This window comes from Corvus brachyrhynchos, unplaced genomic scaffold (assembly GCF_000691975.1).
Source record: "Corvus brachyrhynchos isolate BGI_N302 unplaced genomic scaffold, ASM69197v1 scaffold264, whole genome shotgun sequence".
Taxonomy (NCBI): domain Eukaryota; kingdom Metazoa; phylum Chordata; class Aves; order Passeriformes; family Corvidae; genus Corvus; species Corvus brachyrhynchos.
Genome location: NW_008237648.1, coordinates 829534 through 851251, shown reverse-complemented (window position 1 = coordinate 851251; position 21718 = coordinate 829534). Strand labels below are relative to the sequence as shown.

The window sequence follows — 21718 nt, the reverse complement described above, 5'->3', positions numbered from 1 at the left end:
GTTCAGCAGTCTACAATGCAGAGATGGAGGAGCATCCAGCTGCCCAGACAAGTCAGTGCTCCACCTGGCACAGACACCAGGCCAGACTCCAAAATGCTGGACTCTGTTCCAGCCTGCTCTGGGCCATGCTCTCATGGGCACCCTTGTGCCATCAATGGCTGCTGTTACAGCCACCTCAATAAGAAAACCAACAATAAATCCAGGTGATTTCAGCATAAAAGTATCCTAAGCTCAAAGATTTGATGATAATTTTTTTTTTCCTCTGTGTTTAAAATCCTATAGAAAATTCAGTATTCTAAGAAGAACTCTATAGTTTTTTTTTTTCTTAAATGTTAGCTGGTGTAAACAAAAATATTTCCCACTGATTTTTTATTGCAAATATAACTTAGCTAGAAAAAGCTGGTTAAGTGTTGCCAAAAGGCCAGATAAAAATATCTTGGGAGATACATTGTATTTGAAATACTGAATCCCTAAGAGCCAAAGTAGCATAAAAATGTTATCATAATAGTTGGAATTCCTTATAATTTTTCCTTAAAACCTTCTCTCACCAAAAAAAAAAGGAAAAAAAAAAGCTACCCGCACTACAACTCTTTAGTTCACGCAATTGTGAGAACATAGATAAAGGAAAATCTCAGCTGTTGGTGAATTGCATGTCTGCCAATAAAGCTGAATTCACTTAAATATTTATGTAGTTGAGTAATTTAGAGTTTATGCACTGGAACAGAAAATTCATATTAAAAAAAAGATCCTCTGAGTGGCACTGTGGAACAGCTGCCTCAGAAGGAAGCAAATGCATCCTCATTACTACAGCATGGATGTTTTTGTAGTTGACCAACTGGTTTGCAATTTGTTGGCCTTTTTGAAGGGGGAGATGGGGATTAATAGATATTTAATTCCAGTTCAATTCTCCTATGCTTAGATCTTTTTATGCCTTAGGTAACTCTCTTTATTCAAATGATAAAGGCTGGAATAGGAAACCTTTTCATTCTGTGTAATAAAATGGTTACCACAAAGATGCCCTGGCCTCTTACTGGAGATACTTCAAAAGAAGTGCATTAAAGTTACACAACTTGCAAAAAGGAAGAACAAGAAATGATCGTTTCTATTTATTCCCAGAACAAATAACTGGAGAGCACATTGGAGCTCAAGCTTCTTCACCTCTCGGATTATAAGAGGGTGTGGGAACATTCTTATTCTTTGTGCTGAGTCACAATTTCATCTCTTTTGAGCTAGCTACAAGGGACCTAGGTAGTACTCAGGAAAGGGATATTCACTGGGAGCCAGGTCACAAGCTTTGTGACAAATGGGCCAAAAAAATTAATACAAGTTTCAACTCAGCTAAGTAGTCCAATACAAAAAAAAACCAAATCTAAGCATAGTCTGAGCAGCAAAATTCATGTAAAGATGTGCTTTACCCTGATATGCTCAGGACAACTGTAGTTTCTATTGAGGAACCAACTCCTTGGTCATACTGCACATTATTGAAAATACTTTTAGAGACCATGCAATCTGAAAGGAATTATTATAACACATTTGTCATGAAAGACAATTTTCAATATTCTAGAATAATACTTCATTTTCAGAGCACACACACTTTTTCTCCTGTACTTCATGTTTCCACTAAACCAGCTAATAACAACCATGTAGTTGGGTTTTTTTGTTGAAACTGTGGAAAATTTTATTTTGTGTCTTACCCATGAGAAAACATATTTTTACGTATTACCTATAACCAAGAACCTGGACAGTAGACAGCTTTTATGAGGAATGGTAGTGGACACATTTGCCTTAGTGGGACCGTGTTTCACGGAGAGTCCACTCAAACTATTTAAATAGACAGCTGGGTTTATTACATCTCATCTATCTCAGGGTACACCATTGCCTCTCACTCAGGGCACTTCTCATTCTAAGTGGGGGCTTGAATCTCATCCATAGTTTCCCACATCTCCAGAGAGGAATGTGGTAAATTCTTGCTCTTTCTTCCTCAATATTCCTGCATGGGAAAACTGCAGAGATGACTGGTTTACAAAAACACAAAACCCACAACCCCCTCCTCCAAATTTTCATGAGACTAAGAAAACAAATAGATCGTTTAATTAAGAGTTTTAACAAATAAGCATTTTCTAATGCAAAATTGTAATCTGAAAGAATCCCAAACAATTCTCAAAAAGCTGAATAACATATATATGCTACTTAAGACAAACATTTGAGGGCATTTTCTGGCTGCAGCAAATAGACTCAGTGTCAGTTCCAATAGGAGAATTTTTCCACCTCTCCAGCACTCATGGACAGACCACCACAGAGACACTCAGCACATAAGCAGTCAGGAATGTTTTGCAATTGCTTAATGAGAAGGGCCAGGTATTAAAAACCAAAACACCACACTTTCACTACCCCATTTTAAATAAATCATCTTCATGAATACTGATATAATTATAGAAGGGTAGTGCAAGATACATATAATACACGGTGAGTAATTTTTGTTATTTTGAGTCCACTAAGTACTCAGAGAATACAGTGAAAATTCTCTCTAGCATAATTGAGTCTTGATGCAAACCAGGTAAAAGATATACCAGGGACACTCACTCCTGCTATGCTACAATCCCAGACAGCAATCTTGAGGCACTGTTCCAGGCCACTACAAGTCATGTGGTGTATTTTAATAAAGATGCTTTAAAACTATTTGCTTCCCCCCAGATGATTCAACCAAAAATTTCCTTATATACAGTCACATATTAAATTGAATTATCCTTGTAACCTCCACCCAATCTGGAATACGAAATGCTGAAATAGTAATAATACTAACAAGAATTATTGTATGATGAGAAAGGCTTTTCTTACCACATTTCCAGATGGAGGCAGAAAGTAGCAAAAAACCTCACAAAAATAAAAAGTCTGTTCTTATGTGAGATGCAGCCAGACTGTATAGAACTTCAGGGTGTAACAGCCCGGATGAACTTCAGATAAGAATCCGAACCTTAAGATGATAATTTCCTGAAGTTTTACCATCATGTTAAAATGACAGCTTTAGTTTTATAGTGAATTATGAGCCTACAAATATGGTGGAATATTTCTGAGATCTTCTCAGTCAACATCTCTCCAAACAGATTTGTGTCTGTATCCCACCATTCCTTTAATCACGTATCTTCTCCCAAGATGAGTATTCTCACAGTCACATTTTTACCTCCCTAATCAGATCAGATCTAATGTTGTGCAGCTCCAATACAGAATTCAGCCTGAAGAAAATAATGTGCTACAAAAACATAAGGAAGGAAATGAATGGGAGAGTAGGGAAACTGGTTTAATGACAGCATTATAAAATATAGTTTACTCTCATGCCACTAAATAATAGACACTGTGACAGGTTTACTCCCTTGGGCTGAAAATAATAAACAGATTCTGGTATCCTTTGAAGTAATTACAGATCTCCACCCTTAGTTTCACATCAACAGCTGTCTGGAAAATGCAAAATGGTTTAATAAACCTAACTAAAAACTCAGAAATGCACACCTATTACTAAATTGTTGTTAATTGCCTAAAGATACAACCAGAAAATGTAAATATAAAGAGCAACTATAAACAGTTACTTTACACACCTAATATCCATCTCCAATGAGCAACAGAAACCACCACTACATTAAGCAAATGCAGAACAAGGAGGTAAACAAAGCCTGACATCAGGTACTATGTTATTAAGATCAAGTATTTAGTAGCACCAGAATTTTACCAAGCCAGAAACTTCAACTGGCAAGCAGGGTTTACCTTCCACCACTCCTGGCCTATATTTTAATGATTACTTAGTTGTAAACTTGGCCCGTTTTTGGAGAACACCTGCTAAGAGGGGAAGTAATCTCTGAAGCCATCACTACATCACATCTTCAGAAGCCAACCACATAACTCCCTTGAATTAGACAAAAATCAGAAGAGTAAGTGAAGGCAAATCCTAATCCCACAAACACTTAAGCATACATATCCAGCTTCTTATAAGCACAGCATCTCGTAAGTAGCCGTCATTGACGATGTGTGGAAGATGTCCTTAATATCATGAATAGAATCATACATACATACTCCTTACAGTCAAACACATCAGGCTTGTGATTCTGTCAGGGAAATGCAAGTTTTAAAACCTCTTACTTACAGATCAAGTTTCAAAGTTTTTGTCAAGTTGGTCAACTACTGAAAGCCCATCATTTCCTCAGGTTTCTCACCAAAGTAGACAGCATGTTTCTGGGGGCAAGTATTGAAACACATCACGTTTTTGTGCACATCAATATTTGAAATTTTTACAACTAAAATTTTAAACCTTGTACTAGAACATGTGAAGGGAAGCAGAAAACATTCCAAAATTCAGAACCAAATCATAAGACCATCTTTTGATCTCCACTAAACACTTCTCAGTGCTGAAAATGGCAGATGCACAATCTCTGCTACCTCATATGCTTTTTCTCGGCTGGGTGGGTTTAGCTGGGAGCAGTCCAGGGCTGGTTTTAGCTGCCTGCGGCTCTGGGACAGTCCCCCCCCAGCGACCCAGGGTCCGTGCCGCAGCGTTGGGAAAGGGGGAAAGGGGCAGTGGCCCCGGCCCGGCGGGGCCGGGAGGCTCGGAGCCCCCCACCTTCCAGCAGGCGAGCTCCGACCAAAAGGGGAAATCCCGCCTTTCTGTGCGGTTTAAATATGTAAATTGTGAGAAGCGTAATTGGTCTTAAAGACTGTCCATCAACTCAGGGTCAACCCAACACAGTCAACTACTGAAAGCCCATCATTTCCTCAGGTTTCTCACCAAAGTAGACAGCATGTTTCTGGGGGCAAGTATTGAAACACATCACGTTTTTGTGCACATCAATATTTGAAATTTTTACAACTAAAATTTTAAACCTTGTACTAGAACATGTGAAGGGAAGCAGAAAACATTCCAAAATTCAGAACCAAATCATAAGACCATCTTTTGATCTCCACTAAACACTTCTCAGTGCTGAAAATGGCAGATGCACAATCTCTGCTACCTCATATGCTTTTTCTCTATTATAGTCAGTTATTTCTCTACTCAATTCAGATTACTTCATAATGAGAGAGCAAAGGCAATACCTGACTAAGATCTGGATTTTTTTCTTTCCCATCAGCTGTGCATCTCCCCTCAATGTCACTAAGAAATGTGATGTCACCATTTTCTGGTGCATATCCTCCTTCAAAGGCTAAGCATGACAGAGATGAGAGCCCTGAAAAGCCAGTAACACCATTTTAAAGCATATTCCTACTATTTATTGTCATGTGCAACTTCAAACCAAACTTTTGCACGCTTAGAAACTATGCTGCCTTTACAGTCAGTGGAAACACTTAATAATTGTAGGGCATGATGCACAAGACAACTTCCTTTAAGCTTCTCCTGCCAAGGAAGGGAGTCCAGGACAACTAGTACCTTGGACAGATGAGTCCCACACCTGTTCTGCCTAGCAAAAAAAGCCTCACAAAAAAAAGCCAGCTAGTAGAGAATTACACTCAATTCTGCTACTGTCAGTGATGGAGAGACATGCAAGCAGTATGTTATCCTTGTATCTCTCTCAGCTCAACTCCTTCCCAAAAGCATTTCCACCTGAGTCACCATGGATTTGCATGATCCCTACTCCAGTCAGCGCAAGTGCAAGTTCTCTTGGTGCATGCAGGCATTTGGGTCAGCCACTGACACCAGTCACCTGTTGAGGTGGTTCTGCTTTCTCCCAAATATATCAGCCACTTTGTTTATTCACCTTGTAAAGTTTGCTACAAATAACAACTTATTTGTCTCCACTTTTCTCAGAATGTTCCAACTCCATGACAAAACCATCATTCCACCACTGCTTCCAAGATTAAATGCTCGGCCAGCTTCAGTCCAATCATCCAACACCTGGGCAGGAGCCAAAGTCAGGACAGAAGTTGCTAGCCCAGAGCTGCTCTGAGCTCATGCCGCATCATTTCAGGGGGTTAAGGCTTTTCTTTCCGTCTAGATGAACCAAGCTGGCAGGTGAACAGAGAAAATGTGGCTCTAATTCAGACTGGTGCTCCACAGCTGGGCCTCCAGACAGCCACTCCAAACAAGCAACCATGAAGATAATCATTTTTCTGACCAACAGACAAAAACTCACAGGGAAAGAAATAACAGAAGAGCTCTTCTTCATTCCAGCTTACATCTACAAATAACTGCTTCATATTCCATTTTTATGAGGATATTAAAGAGTATTTAAGTGTCACCTGCTGAGTGGAAGCTGTTATTAGATTCCACTTAGTCCAAAGTAGCACAAGCCTTTTATAATACCACAGCACTATTTCTTCAAGTGGAAAGAGGGGAGAGAAATATCTGGTAATACACATCTGTGAAATAGAAATCATCAGTCAATCAGGCTTACACTCTGAGAAACACCCACTGTAGCATCTCCATAGATTGAAAAATAAAATAATAAAAAAAACCAGACCAACAATTAATCTGCTTCTAAGTTGAACTTTTCATCATCATTTTCGTAACCCTCCTTACATAATTTTTATGAGCATATGTAAAGAACATACATTTTTGCTGATTATTTATGGAAAATGGGTTTTATATACACTGAAAAAATTCCTGTAATTAAAAAGCCACTTGTTTTGGGAGGAGAGAGGCTGTTGTGTTCTGTTCCAAGCAGAGCACAAATAATGGGAGTCAAAAATCAGTTGACTAATTATGGATCTTAAACTTCAGATTATGTCAGCTACTGGACTAATTAAAGAATAAATCCTTTTTGCAGTCTTGCAAAATAAATGTATTATCTGAAATTGCAATCTAGGCATGGACAGTTTACAAATAAGACCAAAAATGATGAAAAATTAACCACAAAATCAGATGAACAGTAACAACATTAGAAATTGATTTAAAATGTAGCATAAAGACCTGTTAGGGAAGAAGCCTAAAACAGAAAAGTTCTGCTGATCTACTATTCAAGTGCATGGTTATGTTTTGGCATGACTTTGACAGCACAGCATGTTCACCACTGAATGTGGGGTTTTTTCCTTTCTTATGTCTTCCCCTCTTACTTGTGGTGGTAAAGATACATTCCCTCTCCTTATGTAACTTCTTCTTGTGCTCCATGGCTTCCCAAGACTGTTCCAACATCTCATACACACAACAGAAGCAAATGGTGGACCCAAACGGCCTTACTCCTTATCCACAACTGTGTATGAAAGATTCAAGTGTTGCAACACTCCCTGGAGTTGCTTAAGGGTAAGCCATCAGCCTCCTAAGCAGGTGAAAAAAAATTATGTCAGGGGATTTTGGACAACATCCAGCCAGACTGTCTGCAGATCAGAAGCAGAGGGACCTTGAGACTGTCACCTGGGAAAGGCAGCTGTTTCTCAGCTCCTGGATCTGATGAGTTTATTCAACTTCTTCTTGGGCCCAGCTAAACTCTACCTCAGTGTAATAAGTAATAAGTAAGTATAAGTAATAAGTAATAAGTAAGAACAGTGTAATAGGGCACATCACCTGTGAAATGTTACAAACGCTTGCCATAAGAAAGCTGTTACGGGGTCTAATAATATTTAAGCACTGTGAGTAGCCAAGTGGTACGGTTTTTTTCTGAGCCTTTATCAAATTCCTCTTTGGCTGATAAAAACAATGACATATTTTCACTGTGATAGTAAAAAAGCTATCTGTTTTCCTGCATAGAAATAGCCAGCAGCAGAAACAACCTTACATTTTTGCACCTATTTTTTGTAAGTAGTAATACTAATAGTAATACCTTACCCCTGCACACCACAAATCAGCCTAGATATATATTAGATAAATATACTCCCCAGTAACAGGAAGCAAAAATCCATGATAGATTACAGTGCACCATGATAAATTATACATAATATAGAACCATCTTAAGATCATTTTGCTTCTTAAGCTACCTTCCTGCAGATAAAAATCAGACCCAGCGCCTCAATGATAACTGCTAGTCCCACAGGCAGACATAGAACCCAATTCTAGATGCCAAAATGCTCATTTTAACATTTCTATGTTTATGTTATAATGACACCTTAATATGAAATGGTACATTTTAGCAGTCAGTGAAATGTATGAAAGATGTTTGTATATCTGAGAGAAATGTAAAACATCAATTTCCTGGAAGCTGCAAAGAATTGTGCTCGTAATTGTTCATCAGTGCACTATGCCTTGACAACCTTTGATTTCCACTCCTTCTATACTCAGCTCTGACTTAGCTGCTTAAGAGTGCAGAAGACTGCATTTCTTGTCTTGGAACTACTTTCTGACACTATTCTGTAAAGATAAACAGAAATGCCAGAGTCCTGGCAATTAACCATGTAAAATACTTTTTTTTAAAGTATCATTGCATAATAAACTTTTGTAATTGAAACAAGACCCTGAATACAGAACATAATAGTATTAATTCATACCTATCGTGTTGTCAACAGTTAACCACATGACTAATAACACACACAGCCTGGCACAAGAAATTCTATTTTTTTGTCTCTGCTGAGTTAATCTCCATTATTGCACATTCATGGTTGATCCATTTAGAAAACAAAAATGTAGAAACTGTTTTGCAAACCAGAACAGAAGAACCAGAAAAGTTTGTATTAACTTTTCATTTTTGTAACACATTTATATTTTCATTTTCACTGCCTCTAAAAATACACTGTCCATTACATATGCATTGCATAATTCATACCAGTCTATCAAGTTATACAATATTATTTTACCACCAAGCAACTTTACACAGAAATCTTGTGCGTTGTTTTTTTTTTTTAAATACAGCCTTTAATAATAAGCTCCATGAAGACTGTTTTCTATTACTGATCTTACCTCAATAAAACTCAAAAAGGTCACGAAAGTTGTTGAAAGGTATATCAGCTGACAGTCCTGAGATTTAACAGCAGACTGCTTTCTAACATCACCTCTAAATTGCTTACATTGTTTTTTCCAAGTGACTTAGAATTATTATATTCTTGCATCTTTAACTATTTGTTAGTTGACTTGGAAATAAAAGCACTGACATACTGATGCCACCTTGTGAGTATAAGCTACCACCATTAGTCCAAGGCATCTACTGAAGTACACATCAATTTGACTCACATCACCCTTGCTAAAATATTGTAACTGGGGTCTTCAGGTGACCTAGATTTCATCAATGTTGAAAACTCTTCCAGAACTTTAAGAAAATATTGATATCAGTGACCTCTGGGCAAATGCCAGATTTCACTCCCTTTTTGAAAAAAAATACTCAGGGTAACAGGTGCTGTAACAGGTAATGTTACAGGTGTTAAAACTTGCTGAAAAAAGCACTTGAAAAACTGAAATCTGATATTAAAAACTGAAAGTTTTTCAGCTCTTGATAATGAAAAGGTAATTCTCTACCTACTTAGCAGCAGGCTCAGAAGATCCTTCTCTTTTTTCATACTAACAGAATTTTCCCAAAGATTTGCAAAATTATTGATAAATTGAAGAACAGAAAGATTTGAGCTCTCAAAAACCTTCAAGAGATGGATAACGGGCTGAAAAAGCACATTATTCTGGCATGATATGGTCATGATATGTTTTTTAAGGGAAGACCCAATGTCTTCTGTGGTTTAACAAAGAAAGTAAGTTATCCCTGATGAATAACAAATTCCAGTTGTTTTTTCCCCATTCCACTGCACTGTAGCCCTGAATACATGGCTTTTGTAGACTGTGATTACAACATGTATTGTGGTATTGTGGTATTGTAGTTCACCAAATCTGAGTTCTTGGTAGTTAGTGTATTTAATTCAGCAGCCTCCCAAAATATTGGCAAATTTCTCCTTATCCTCTACAATAAACCCATTTACTGGTTTCAAGTGAACTCTTCAAAGCAAGGTTTTGTTTGCAAAAAGCAAGATTTTTCAGTGTCTAAAACAAAAACCCAAGAAATCTCATCAGATGAAAAACTGATAAGGTTTTGCTAGTTTGTAGCATAGCTATGTCTCTAACATGCTGCAGAACAAATTGATGGCTTTGCATTTATAAGCAAAGTGGTCTGCAGGTCATCACAGAATGTATAAATGCCAGTGTTCTTAATACAGCAATAAAATTCAGAAGTCAGAGTACTTGACTAAAAATTCAACATTTGTGAATGCTTTTCACCACCCTTCTGCATCATGTAAGATGGCCACAGAAACACAGTTTTAGAAATGCATTGCTGTAATTCTGCACTAAAGAGAGAAAAAGTATTAGAAATGAGGATCCAAAGCCTTTCCAATACCTCACCTGGAATTATCAAATATACTTTATTTTCACAGTCATGTATTATATAAAATGTCTGTGCCTCTCCTTTATAATAAAAGTGAAAATTATAACTGCACTAAAGAACCATAGTTCAGCCTCTGCATCTATCAGGAGGAAAGCAGTTATAAGGGAATGAAGTATTCCTGCCTCATGTCAAACCCTGGTGTCTGAACTCAAACTAACCACTTTATTCATATTCATCAGGACATACTCTTATCTACACAATATAAACTAAAGCCAATACATTTCATATGAAAGTAATGAAGATTCACCTGAAATACAGATCCTATGAAAGATATTCTACTATAGCCCCAATAAGGGACCAACTGTGCTTTGCATTAACTTCACAGCAACTAGGATGGCTGACCCCAAAACAGCACGTGATTGTACACATCCTCAGCACAGCCCTGTACCTGGCTACTCCGTGACGCTTTATAAACTTCAGGTTTCTTTCATTCCCAATGTTTTGAATAATAGATGGCAAGCATTATTATTTCTGCAAAGAAAAATTGCTAGTCAGCCACCAGCATGATGGCAACAGAAGTGCTTGAATATGACGTTCTTTTCCATTGTTTTACTTCCTCACACCTAACTGATCTATAAGCTGCTTTGCTTTGCTTTTGAGAAGAAAGGTATGAGTCACAGAAGGAAAACAGTATGTTCTTGAAGTAACTGTTAACCAGCCTGGTTTTGCCGCTGCTGCCATGACCTCTAGGAGTTTTTAGATGGCTTTTTTAAGTACAAAACTACTGTAAGTTTTGATATGTAAAGAGGTAAAAGAAATACGCAGGTAAAAAAGATTAAATATCAGCATAATCTTCATTTCAATGAGAGCTTAAAAAAAAGCAGCATCTGTATCTGTATGAGAAGCTCAAAGGAAGACAATCCTACCAAAGACCAAATGCTGGCATCTACCACACCAGTCCTTTTTCTATACGCCACCGAACACTAAATGGTAAATCAGCTACACTGACATGAGGGCACACAAAGTGCAGGTTTACTCAACCTTCCTTCACAGAGACACTAAACTGACAAAGAATATTTTCTTCTATAAAATCTGGACTAACAAAACTGGGAGGACTTACAGCTGGCTAAATAAGGGATTTTGGTCCCCCTTCTCAGTTAGATTTTCAGGGGAAAAAAAGATACTACTTTTCAGACACATACAGAACTTTAGGCAACAACATTGCAGAAGATTACCCAGAGACAAGGCAATACGATGGCCTTTTGTTGTGCAAGTACATTTGTGATTTGCAGCATTTTTATCATTACTTTGGCCAAGGTAAACCATAACCAATGTACTAGTCTGTCTACAGGGATACAAATTCCAGCACAAATACAGACGCCTGCCTTCTAAATGACACAAGTGAGGAAGGGTGGGACTCCCTCTGATCAGTGGTGTTCTGGATCTAAAATCACATGTGCTTGTCACTCAAACATCCAGTTTCCAGCAGCCTCAGGTTGTCTTTCACGTGAGAAAGTCACATGCAAAAATCCAGAATTGAGACTTTTCTGATAATATTTAAAAGAATGAACCAAAGGTGTCAGCTTTCTAATTGTGAGACCATTACTGTGGGAACACATTAGCTCACACGAATCAGTGGCTCATCTCAGCTGTAAAACAAACCCAGTGGTTTGTCTGAGATTTTCACTATTTTCACAAGGGATTTGTATTGAGATTTTATACTAGGGAATATGCTGACCCTATCTGGAAAGAAATGGAAGAGGTTGTTACCCAGGAAATGAGAAGGCTGAGGTACTCAATGATTTTTTTGCTTTGGTCTTCACTGGCAAATGCTCCAGTCAGACCGCTCAACTTGCAGAAGGCAAAGCAGGAATTTGGAGAATGAAGAACTACCCACAGTAGGAGAAGATCAGGTTCAAAAACACATAAGGAGCCTGAAGGTCCACAGGACCCAATGAGAGGCATTTGCAGGTCCTGAAAGAACTGGCAGAGGAAGTGGCTAAGCCACTATTCATCCCATTTGAGAAGTCACAGCAGTTCAGTGAAATTCCCATTGGAAAAGAGGAAGCATAACACACCTTTTTATAAAGGAAAATTTAAAAGGAGCAACTCTCCTCTGAAGACAGGCCGATACATTTAGGGTTGTTCAGATTAGAAGAGGCTTCGGGAAGACCTTGTAGCACCTTCTAGTACCTGAAGGGGGCTAAAGGGAGCTGAAAGGGACAGTAGTGACAGAACAAGGGGGAATGGCTTTAAACTGAAAGAGAATAGGTTCGGATTAGATACTAGAAATAAATTCTTTACTGTCTAGAACAGGTTGCCTAGAAAAGCTGTGGATGCTCCATCTCTGGAAGTGTTCAAGGACAGGCTGGATGAGGCTTTGAGCAATCTGGTCTAGTGGAGGATGTCCCTATCCACAGCTTGGACATCATGAATGATCTTTAAGGTCCCTCCCAACCCAAACCACTCTGCAATTCTGTGGTTTTCACAGGACATTCCTCTTCTGTATTAGTTTTGTCATTAGCAGCTGCATGCAATTGCTGATTGGTGTCTAGATCAGGCTTCCTGCAGTGGTCAGTGGGGAAGATGAAAAAACTTAGATAACCAACCAAGAAAATTACTCAGTTTGCAGGGTTCCTACATACACACTCAGCCAGCAGAGGTTCTTAGCTGCAAGCTTTAAGAAGCGAGGGCATATAATTTCATTCTGGGCTTCACATGTTTCTTCCAGAGTTTGCTTTCCCATTGATCTTAATGTGATCTGGCTTTCTTTTATGTAATATTTTACTAAGTTTCTTTGAAAACTAGGCACTTTTATGATTAGCTTAGTTGGGCCAAAATGAAACAGGCAAAACTCCCACTGACTTTAAAATTGAGCAACAGGATTACTTTTCCAGATTACATCAAATTTAGTCACACAGATTTTTTTCCTTAATTCATTTTTTCAAATCCTCAGCATCTGTACAGAACATGGGTGGACTCCCTCATCATCCTCAATGGGACAGAAAGTGCTTAGAGAATTAATATTTCATGTAAAGTGTTGAGGGAAAACTACACTAAGGCTGTACAGAAAAAAAAGAATAGCTATTTACAGTGAGAACAGACTTTGGGCCATGCTCACAGCAAAGCAGGGAGTTTCAGCAGGTACACACATACCTGCAATGAATCTGCTTCAGACGTACAGTTAAAGAAATAATTCACTCTCCTATTCTGATATGAACCGAAATTTAAAACATCAGAAAAATCAGACTTTTAACATCTTCCAGGTGCTGTAAAGCAATGTCACACAGCCACAGCCTCACAGCAAATTAGGGACTCCTAGAGCTGTAAAAACAGCTAAGAAGAAATGTAGGGATTGGAGGAAGAAGTTTGCTACAATCAGTTCTTTTTCTGAAACAGAAAATCCAGACCTAACATGCGTTACATGCACTACTTTGCTAGAATTCTCTTCCAAAACAAATTGCTATTTCACCCTTGGACTCCAAAACCCACAGCTACTCCTTGGCTGGTAAACACCGAATGACTGGCTGGGGGCTCCCAAAGTAGCAGGTATGCAACCGTAGACACTTGTGAGATGAGGGCTGCAACAGTAAAATTGGCTTGAAATAAGAGAATGGCTCACCTGTAACAGTTGATACAATCTGTTTATAGATGTAATGGATCAATACTAATCTTTTAAACTAAGAGTTTATGCTTTCCCATAATATATTCACTCACTCTTACAGGGTTTAAAAAGTGACTATGGGGCAGATTGTGTGACATTATTCAACAGTGCTATTATTCAACAGTGCAGACATGGCCACATCCATCTCTATGGCCTCAAAATTACTGAAATGTTAGTAACTACACTCAGAAATATGTGGAAAATGGGGATGCAGAAGAGAGAAGATTGGTGCTTGGGAGCAGGCCGAAAGCTTAACACTGAAAATCAGCATTAGTACATTTTGGTCCCACATTTCCATAGGGGCTAGGCCTAGGAGACACACGCAGATTTGTTTAGAGACTGTTTGTTCTAGCTAAATTGTTTCCAGGATCCAGTTAGAAGTATTTGAAAAACTCTTTCATGAGCTAAGAATAGAAAGTAATCTTATCAATTACAATAAGGAACATGTTTTCAGGTTCATGTAAGACAGCTCTGGGCACTCCCATCTTCGTCTGGCCACTTGCTTCAGAAATTAGTCATACCTGGCCTCTCAACTGTAGTCCCACACCAGGATTTATCACAGCAGAGTCAAAAAAAGTCTGTTTGTTAATAATGGACTTTGGTTTGTAGCCAGTAGTTGATTTTACATATTCAGCTGTAGTTGCTAAATATTAAGAAGATAACACAGAAATATAATACATGTATTATTATATGTAATACAGCACTACTAACATACTTGTTACTATAAGTAGATAGAAATATTACACGTGAAAAATAAAAACCTTTCTGCAATTTCCAGTCTTCTGGCAAATGAAAAGTATATTTGCTTTTGCTAATTCCCCATATAGCTTTCACCCCACTTTAGTCTCTGCTTATTCACTTGCCATGTACCATAACTTTGAGTCTTTTAAACAACCTCATTGTATTTTCATCTTCAGAGCTCTCTCTGAATAATCTAAAGGCCTCAGCAAAACTGTGACTAGGTAAACTCCTACTCTTCTGTCAATGAAGACCTCCAGCTGTGTTTTAAAGGTTTTACTTTTCTTGTAAACTATTTGTGGTTGGCCTTCATACCCTGATGTCCAAGCAAGAACAACTGAAACCCACCACATCTAAATGACTTAAAATATTTTAAAATTGCACTTTGATCCCTCATCATATTTAAGCTTTCAAATACTTTTGAACAATTTGACCCAGAGTACTTGTATCCTAACTAATTGCAAATCCTCTGAGAAATACGCAAAAATTAATAGGGAAACTTTCTCCTAATAGTGCTTCTGTCAAACCTTACCTGAGAATTTACTGTTTATATGTGATCATTTTGTATTTCCAGCAAGACCAGTATCAGCTATGGAGGCTAAAACTCTCATATTGGTTTGCAGTACCAGCTGCCAAACACAGGAGCCTTATCTGTTCAAAATCAGTGAAAAGGCTGCTTTTTAAAGAACACAAGTTTGTTAAGAAGGTCAGAGATGTCAGAGAACTTTACAGTTTAATTAAGTTACAGCAAACTGGAGTCACTGCAAATTCTCTCACAACTGTTTGGCCAAACAGTGAAACACTATAGATAATTGCTATTTACAATCCCATAACCAAATGACAGCCATTTATACCGAAGAGCTAAAACTCCTTCATGAAACAAGGAATTTAGAAAATTAGCAGATTTCCACTAACTGTTACATTTCAATATAAGTTGCAAAGATTTCTAAGTGAAAAGTGCCATGCAAAATTTACTGCATGAAGAAACAGTTTCTTTTATACAAAGCTCCCAGTTTTAACCCACTATCTGATCAGGCTGATTAATTGTTACTGCTGGAGGCTAGATACAAAATCAGCACAAACTAATACTACCATGTTTGAACATCCGAATTTTAAGTGCCCATGGCTAGATATATGAGTTTTTCATTACTTTGTCAGATTATGCCAAAGTGTTTCTGTCCCACCTTTCAGGGCTCCTCCAATGAGCTGGAGAATTAGCCTGTATGTGTCCCTGCCCACAGCAGGAGGGTTGGAGCTAGAGGATCTTTAAGGTCACTTCCAACTCAGGCCATTCTGTGATTCTATATGCTTCTTATAGAATGCATGACATCAAATAACAATGTCTGCTCTCAAAAGAGTAAAAATCTTAAAAGTCTGCTGCTTCTTCAGTGCAATGAACCCTTATGATAAGTTTGTAATCAGACTTCTAATGCTTGATTAATCCTTGATTTAGGAAATAAATTTCAAAACAAATTCCTCCTGCTACTCTCTTCAAAAGTAGAACTTGAAACATTAAAAAAAAGGTGTTTTTTAAAATGAGTATTATGTAAAAATGTAAGATTTTTCTTCTATAAGAACCTTGAACTCTTCTGGTACTGCTTTTGAAGAAAAATGAGCAAAGCCTCAGACTCACCAACTTCTTCAGAAAAATTGTCTCGTAAAGGGAATGAAAACTACACCAAAGAGTGACCACAACTGGAAAGGATAAAATCAAGGTGGATTCTTAACTCTAATTAAAAGTCAGGAAAACTCAGAGACTTCAGTCACCTCCTAACCTTGAAAAATTCTTGCACCAAAATATATAAACTATTGAAGAAATTTTAGCAAAAGTCTTCCAAAAAGCTGCCTGTTTTTTCACCTGTATTAATAAAGGCACAGTCTAATATTTTGGCTCCTATAGGTACTTTTCACTGCTGCAAGTAATCCCATTAGTTGAGGTTACTTATCAATACAAACAAGATACCAGCAAAGAACTCTTGTGATTATAATACAATTGTAATGAAGATAAAATGGAGCAAAATTACAGTGTTTCCTTCAAAATAAATAAAACATCTCATACCTAGATGGGTTATAAAATTAAATTTATTGCTCCATAACATACAGATATTTATTAAATAAATTTAGCAGTACCAGCACTGCAAGGATTTTCTTTTTCTTTGTATACACACACTTCTCTGTCAGATTTGACTGCAATTTCTGCAAGCTGGCTTAGAAGAGCCAATCTTCTCTTTGTCTTCCCGACAGCTGGAGAGAGCTGCATGAGTGCATCTTTCACTCCAATACCGTAAGATTTAAGAATCTACCTTTTAACAGATTGCAAGATTTTAAAGACATAAAGGTGTACAAATAAACATGCTAAGAAGGAATAGCATCTAAATTCTTAATATGCTTTCAGATTATGAAACATTATCAACAGATGGGGCATTTCAACACAGATGTCAGTGGTAAGGGAGTCAAGGGGAACTGCTGCAACACAGCACTGCAGTCCAACATTTCATTATCTGTAGAGTCTGTCAGTGATCAGCTAGTTAAAATATTGCATAACATGACACGACACTAAACAGGAGACAAGATCAGTGATCCTGTGAGAACATATCTGGGGCTCAATGACACTGTAACAGGTGTGGTGACAGCTGGCTTGGGGCTGCTCTGCCTCCACAGCAGCCTCCAGAAACAGCACCAGCGTGGTTTTGAATGCAGGAAGATGTTCTGCTTCAGGCTGGCTCGTACCACACCAGCTCTAGTTCACTTGAGTCTCATTTTCTGAAGTGCTGAACACCTGCAGTTTCCTCTGATTTCAGCTGGTGTAGAGGGTACTCAGCGCTTCCGAAAACCAGGCATTATGCATGAGCAGACATGATCTTAAGAAGCAGATGCTCCACAAAGCCAAAAATGCCACCAGTTTCACAAGCCCTGTGAGTTTTCTCCAGATCAGAATTTGAAGCGTGCAGCTTTATAGAGAGATGTTTAAATATCTTCAGTAACTATGGAACAGGAAAGAGATTAGAGAATAATAATGCCACCCTCACTACTGTCAGTCTTGCAGTATTTTAGACATCCAAAGAGAATAGGTGGTGCTCACTCTCTCCATGCTATCTGGCAGGCAAAGAAACAAATGACAGCAGGTTCAATAGGACAAATCATTTTAAATTTGGATAGGGCAGTTTCATATGAGGTGAATTTCTGAAACAGTGTCATCTTACTGAAAAAAGGAAATCAGAGGAGGGAACTGCATTGCTGTCAAGAGAGACATCAGCACGATTCTAAAAGCATTACTGCTTTAGTGGTTTCACAGAAAAAAAATTACTTAGGGAACATTTGCCTAAAATGCACAGAAATATAGATTAAATGTAAACACAACTGTCTGAGGTAAATGCAACAGCAGCTAGTATTAATTAGCCCACTGGTTAGTTTTCACTAAAGTGGACTATTTTGCACACTCTTTATGTTAAGAGCTAGGTCTCTCTGTGTGCACACGGCCTTACTGCAAGGACTTTAGAGCTACAGCTTAGCCCTCTGCAAGTGGCAACAAAATACAGAAAGTTTTCTATTTTCTGGCACAAAAATATTTTATATGCATTAGGGGAGAACTATTAAAACCAAAACTAACACTTACATGATAAATTCTGTCAGGTTGCACCACTTTTTTGAGTCCACTTTCTTCATCATCTCTTCAAAGAATCTTCCACAGGCAGGCAACTTTTCTAACATGAGAGATTCATTGCAGAGCTCAGTCTGTTGACGTGCACCTAGGAAACATCAGAAGCACCTTTAATCACAAACACTGAAATAGAAGCACAAACACATCACTCAAATTTGTTCACGCAGTTCAGCTTGCCACTTACATTCTCATAAGCTTAGCATTTAATTTCCTAAGCAATTATAGAAAATAGATAAAATACATATTTACATAAATATGTTAAAAACATAACCTGGTATAAAAAACTAAAGGTTAACATATATAGTACTGCCTTTTAAACCTAGCATAGAGGAACCTATCTAATCACTTTTCTGATCTTACTTAGGTACTATCATAACTTATTACCACCCATTTGCATTTTTAGTTAAAAGCTAACTGAATTCCACATTTCAGTGTAGAAAGCACTTTTCAAGCTTACACAGATGCATCCCATTCAACTAACTATATTACTGTGAAATTACTTTAACATTGGAAATATCTGTATGCCTTACCAGCTAAAGGGTGTGAATCTCCACAATCACAGCTTTTTCTTTAGTATATATACTAAAGGAATTGTCTAGAGATCAAGTCCTATGAGGAACAGCTGAGGGACCTTGGGGGTGTTTAGTCTGGAGAAAAGGAGGCTCAGGGGAGACCTTATTGCTCTCTACAACTGCCTGAAAGGAAGGTGTAGCCAGGTGGGGTTTGACCTCTTCTCCCAACTAACAAATGACAGAACATCTCAAAGTTGTGCCAATGGAGGTTTAGATTGGATATTAGGAAAAATCTCTTCACCAAAAGGGGTGGAACAGGCTACCCAGGGAGGTGGTTGAGCCACAACCCCTGGAGGTATTTAAAAGATGTGAAGATGTGGAATTTAGGGACAAGTATTAGTTGTGGACTTGGCAGTGTTGGAGTAACAGTTGGATTCAATGACCATAGAGGTCTTTTCCAACATAAACAATTCTATAATTCTGTGAACTACCTACAATATTCAAATGCTGAAATTACAGCATATAACCACTTGCAAAGAAAGAGTTAACCTTGACTTGAGCAATCCTGTAACTTTCTCAACCTATAAAGGCAACTCCATTATATATAATCAGTCAAATGTTTTTTCTCATCCAGAATGTGCCTGCATGGGAGTACAAAGGTAATATTTTGTTATTTATTATAAAATTGAAATTCTGAAAAAATTCTCTTCAGACTAATGTGCTTGATTTTGAAAAGCCTGAAACATTTTGTTTTGATCAAGCCATAAAACGTCTTGCTTTACCTCTACAGATGCCATTATTTTGACCATTCTTCTGTATAAAAAATGCATTAACATTGAAAATTACCTGTAAATATATGTATATAAACATATTTAATACAAATGCCTAAATTAAATTAGTCAGAAAAAAGCGTGTGTATTTCTTCCTTTCACAGCAGCTCAAATCCAAGAAAAATATTTACCTGAACAAAACTGCAAACCTAACAAACTGGTATATCAGGGAATCCTCCTGAGAACTCTGGAGGAACACCTTTTTTTAAGAATAAAGCCAAGAACAGACAGTTTACTCCTAAAAAAATTTTCACTGAGAACATATTTACACCAGGGAGAGGAGGTACTTCTTTTGCTTCTATTAGTTACTTTGAAAGCAGGATCCTATCACTGCTGAAAAGAGCTGGTGGTTCTACTTTTATATTGTAAAAGCCAAACACATTGCCAGATGAACTGAGGTCAAAACCATGCAGGACTTTGCTTGATAAGAAGTACAGAGAAGTCCTCATGGCCCCATTCCTTACTATCCAGTAAAAAAAGTCCCAAACTCTAAGGCAAGATGACTGGTCTCAGGCTTCAGATCATAATCCAGCCATCACTCAGAAACTTGAATATCTCCATTTGAAATGAGGCATGTGATTGTAAAACAGGCTTGAGTGAACATCGTTTCACCCAGAAAGGAGCTGGCTCCTTTGGAGCCTGGGCAGGAGCACCTTGCAATTTAACTTCAGCTATCACAGCTGACTCCTTAGCTGGTGGTCACTCTCTCCGTGATGCTGTATGACAAATGACAGCCATCTCATCTGGACAAATGAACACTTTGCTTTCACGTATTTTCCAAGAGCAGCAGGCCCATGACGGGACAGCCTATGCTGCACCTGAGACCATATGTTTACAACTTCCTACAGACCATAAACCTCTCCAGGCATACAGCTGACTCACTGGGACCTAATCCTTGCTCCTTCATCATGTCTGACTGTCAGTGCTCTTAAAGCTGATGTGAAGCCTTCATCCATGTCAGCAAAAAGTCAGAACTACAATTAATCACCAGTGGCAGAAATGGCAAAAATTACCAGAGAGGGCCAGCATAATTTCATCTGTGGGAAATTAACGTTATAGCATGGATCTTGCCTACTTAAGTGTTCCTGTCAATTCATCTGGCAGCTGCAGTTACCAGTTATACTTTCCACAGCGAGATCTGCAGATGAATGCTAAAGTTGTGCAGAATTCAAAACCAGATATGAAAATTACATAGCTGGCAACCTGAATCCTGCACTGATGCTTTGACAAAAGTTACACAAAGCTGTTTTTTCTGGCAGGATATTCTAAACAGCCAGCTATCATTTGATTTATAATCAAATCCAACAGACTACAGGTTTTTCTTCCGCTGTGTCATGTGTGCTGACAATTTACTCCAGCCCCTTCCCAGAAAGGTGTTTGAATAGATTTGCCACAGACTTGTATTTTGGTTGTCTCTCTTTAAAACTTCGATATTTTGCAGGGTCATAGAAAAAAAACCTCTATCAGAGTTATTTGAGCACAATCTGACAACACAAGAGTTTCTGTCTAAATCCCTGATCAAAAGAGTTCAAAATCATGGATAATTCTACAGTTTCACTATCACTATTGAGAACGGCCTTTACAAAACACTACAGCACTCTCTTTTCATACAGCCAATGGACAAGACCAGTTGAAAAAATGCATGACAACTGACTAATTGAGATGAGATAGGATGGAAGTGTTTCTCAAATGGCAGCCATTAGCAAAACAGAAACAGAAGTTTGAATTTTTGAAGTAAAACTCACCTGCAAATCCAAGCGTCATTAGACCATTAACTAGGAAGGGAAAAAAAAAAAAACAAACGAGATGAGTTAGATACCTCCACACACTCTTATCTAAAATGATTAGCGCAATTACAAGCCAAGTAGCGGATAACTATGTTTCAACAGAATATTCAAAATGCTTATTCAAACATTAGTTTCTGTTTTCTTAGAAAGTGTCTGAATAAAATAATGAGCACTTAGAGAACATTGTTTTTAAAATTCTTTTTTTCTATCCTTTAAATGGCTGAGTCAGACTTGTTATTGGTTTGTCTATAGCACTCCTTCCTCTAGTTTCTAATATTAAGGATTAGGGACAGGGCAATTTTTACTTTAAGCTTCTTA

General features: G+C 37.9%; 1 protein-coding gene across 1 annotated transcript in view; it reads right to left on the bottom strand.

Moving 5' to 3' along the window:
- RAMP3 (receptor activity modifying protein 3) overlaps nt 1–21388 on the bottom strand; it is a 24738-nt gene extending 3350 nt beyond the window's left edge. Inside the window, exons 1-2 of the mRNA XM_008631954.2 lie at nt 21359–21388; nt 18227–18359 (exon numbers count right to left, since the gene is read on the bottom strand). Coding sequence (XP_008630176.1) covers nt 18227–18359; nt 21359–21377 — 152 coding nt within the window. The 5' untranslated portion in view covers nt 21378–21388. The remainder of the gene's footprint in view (nt 1–18226; nt 18360–21358) is intronic.
- Nucleotides 21389–21718: the final 330 nt, after the last annotated feature.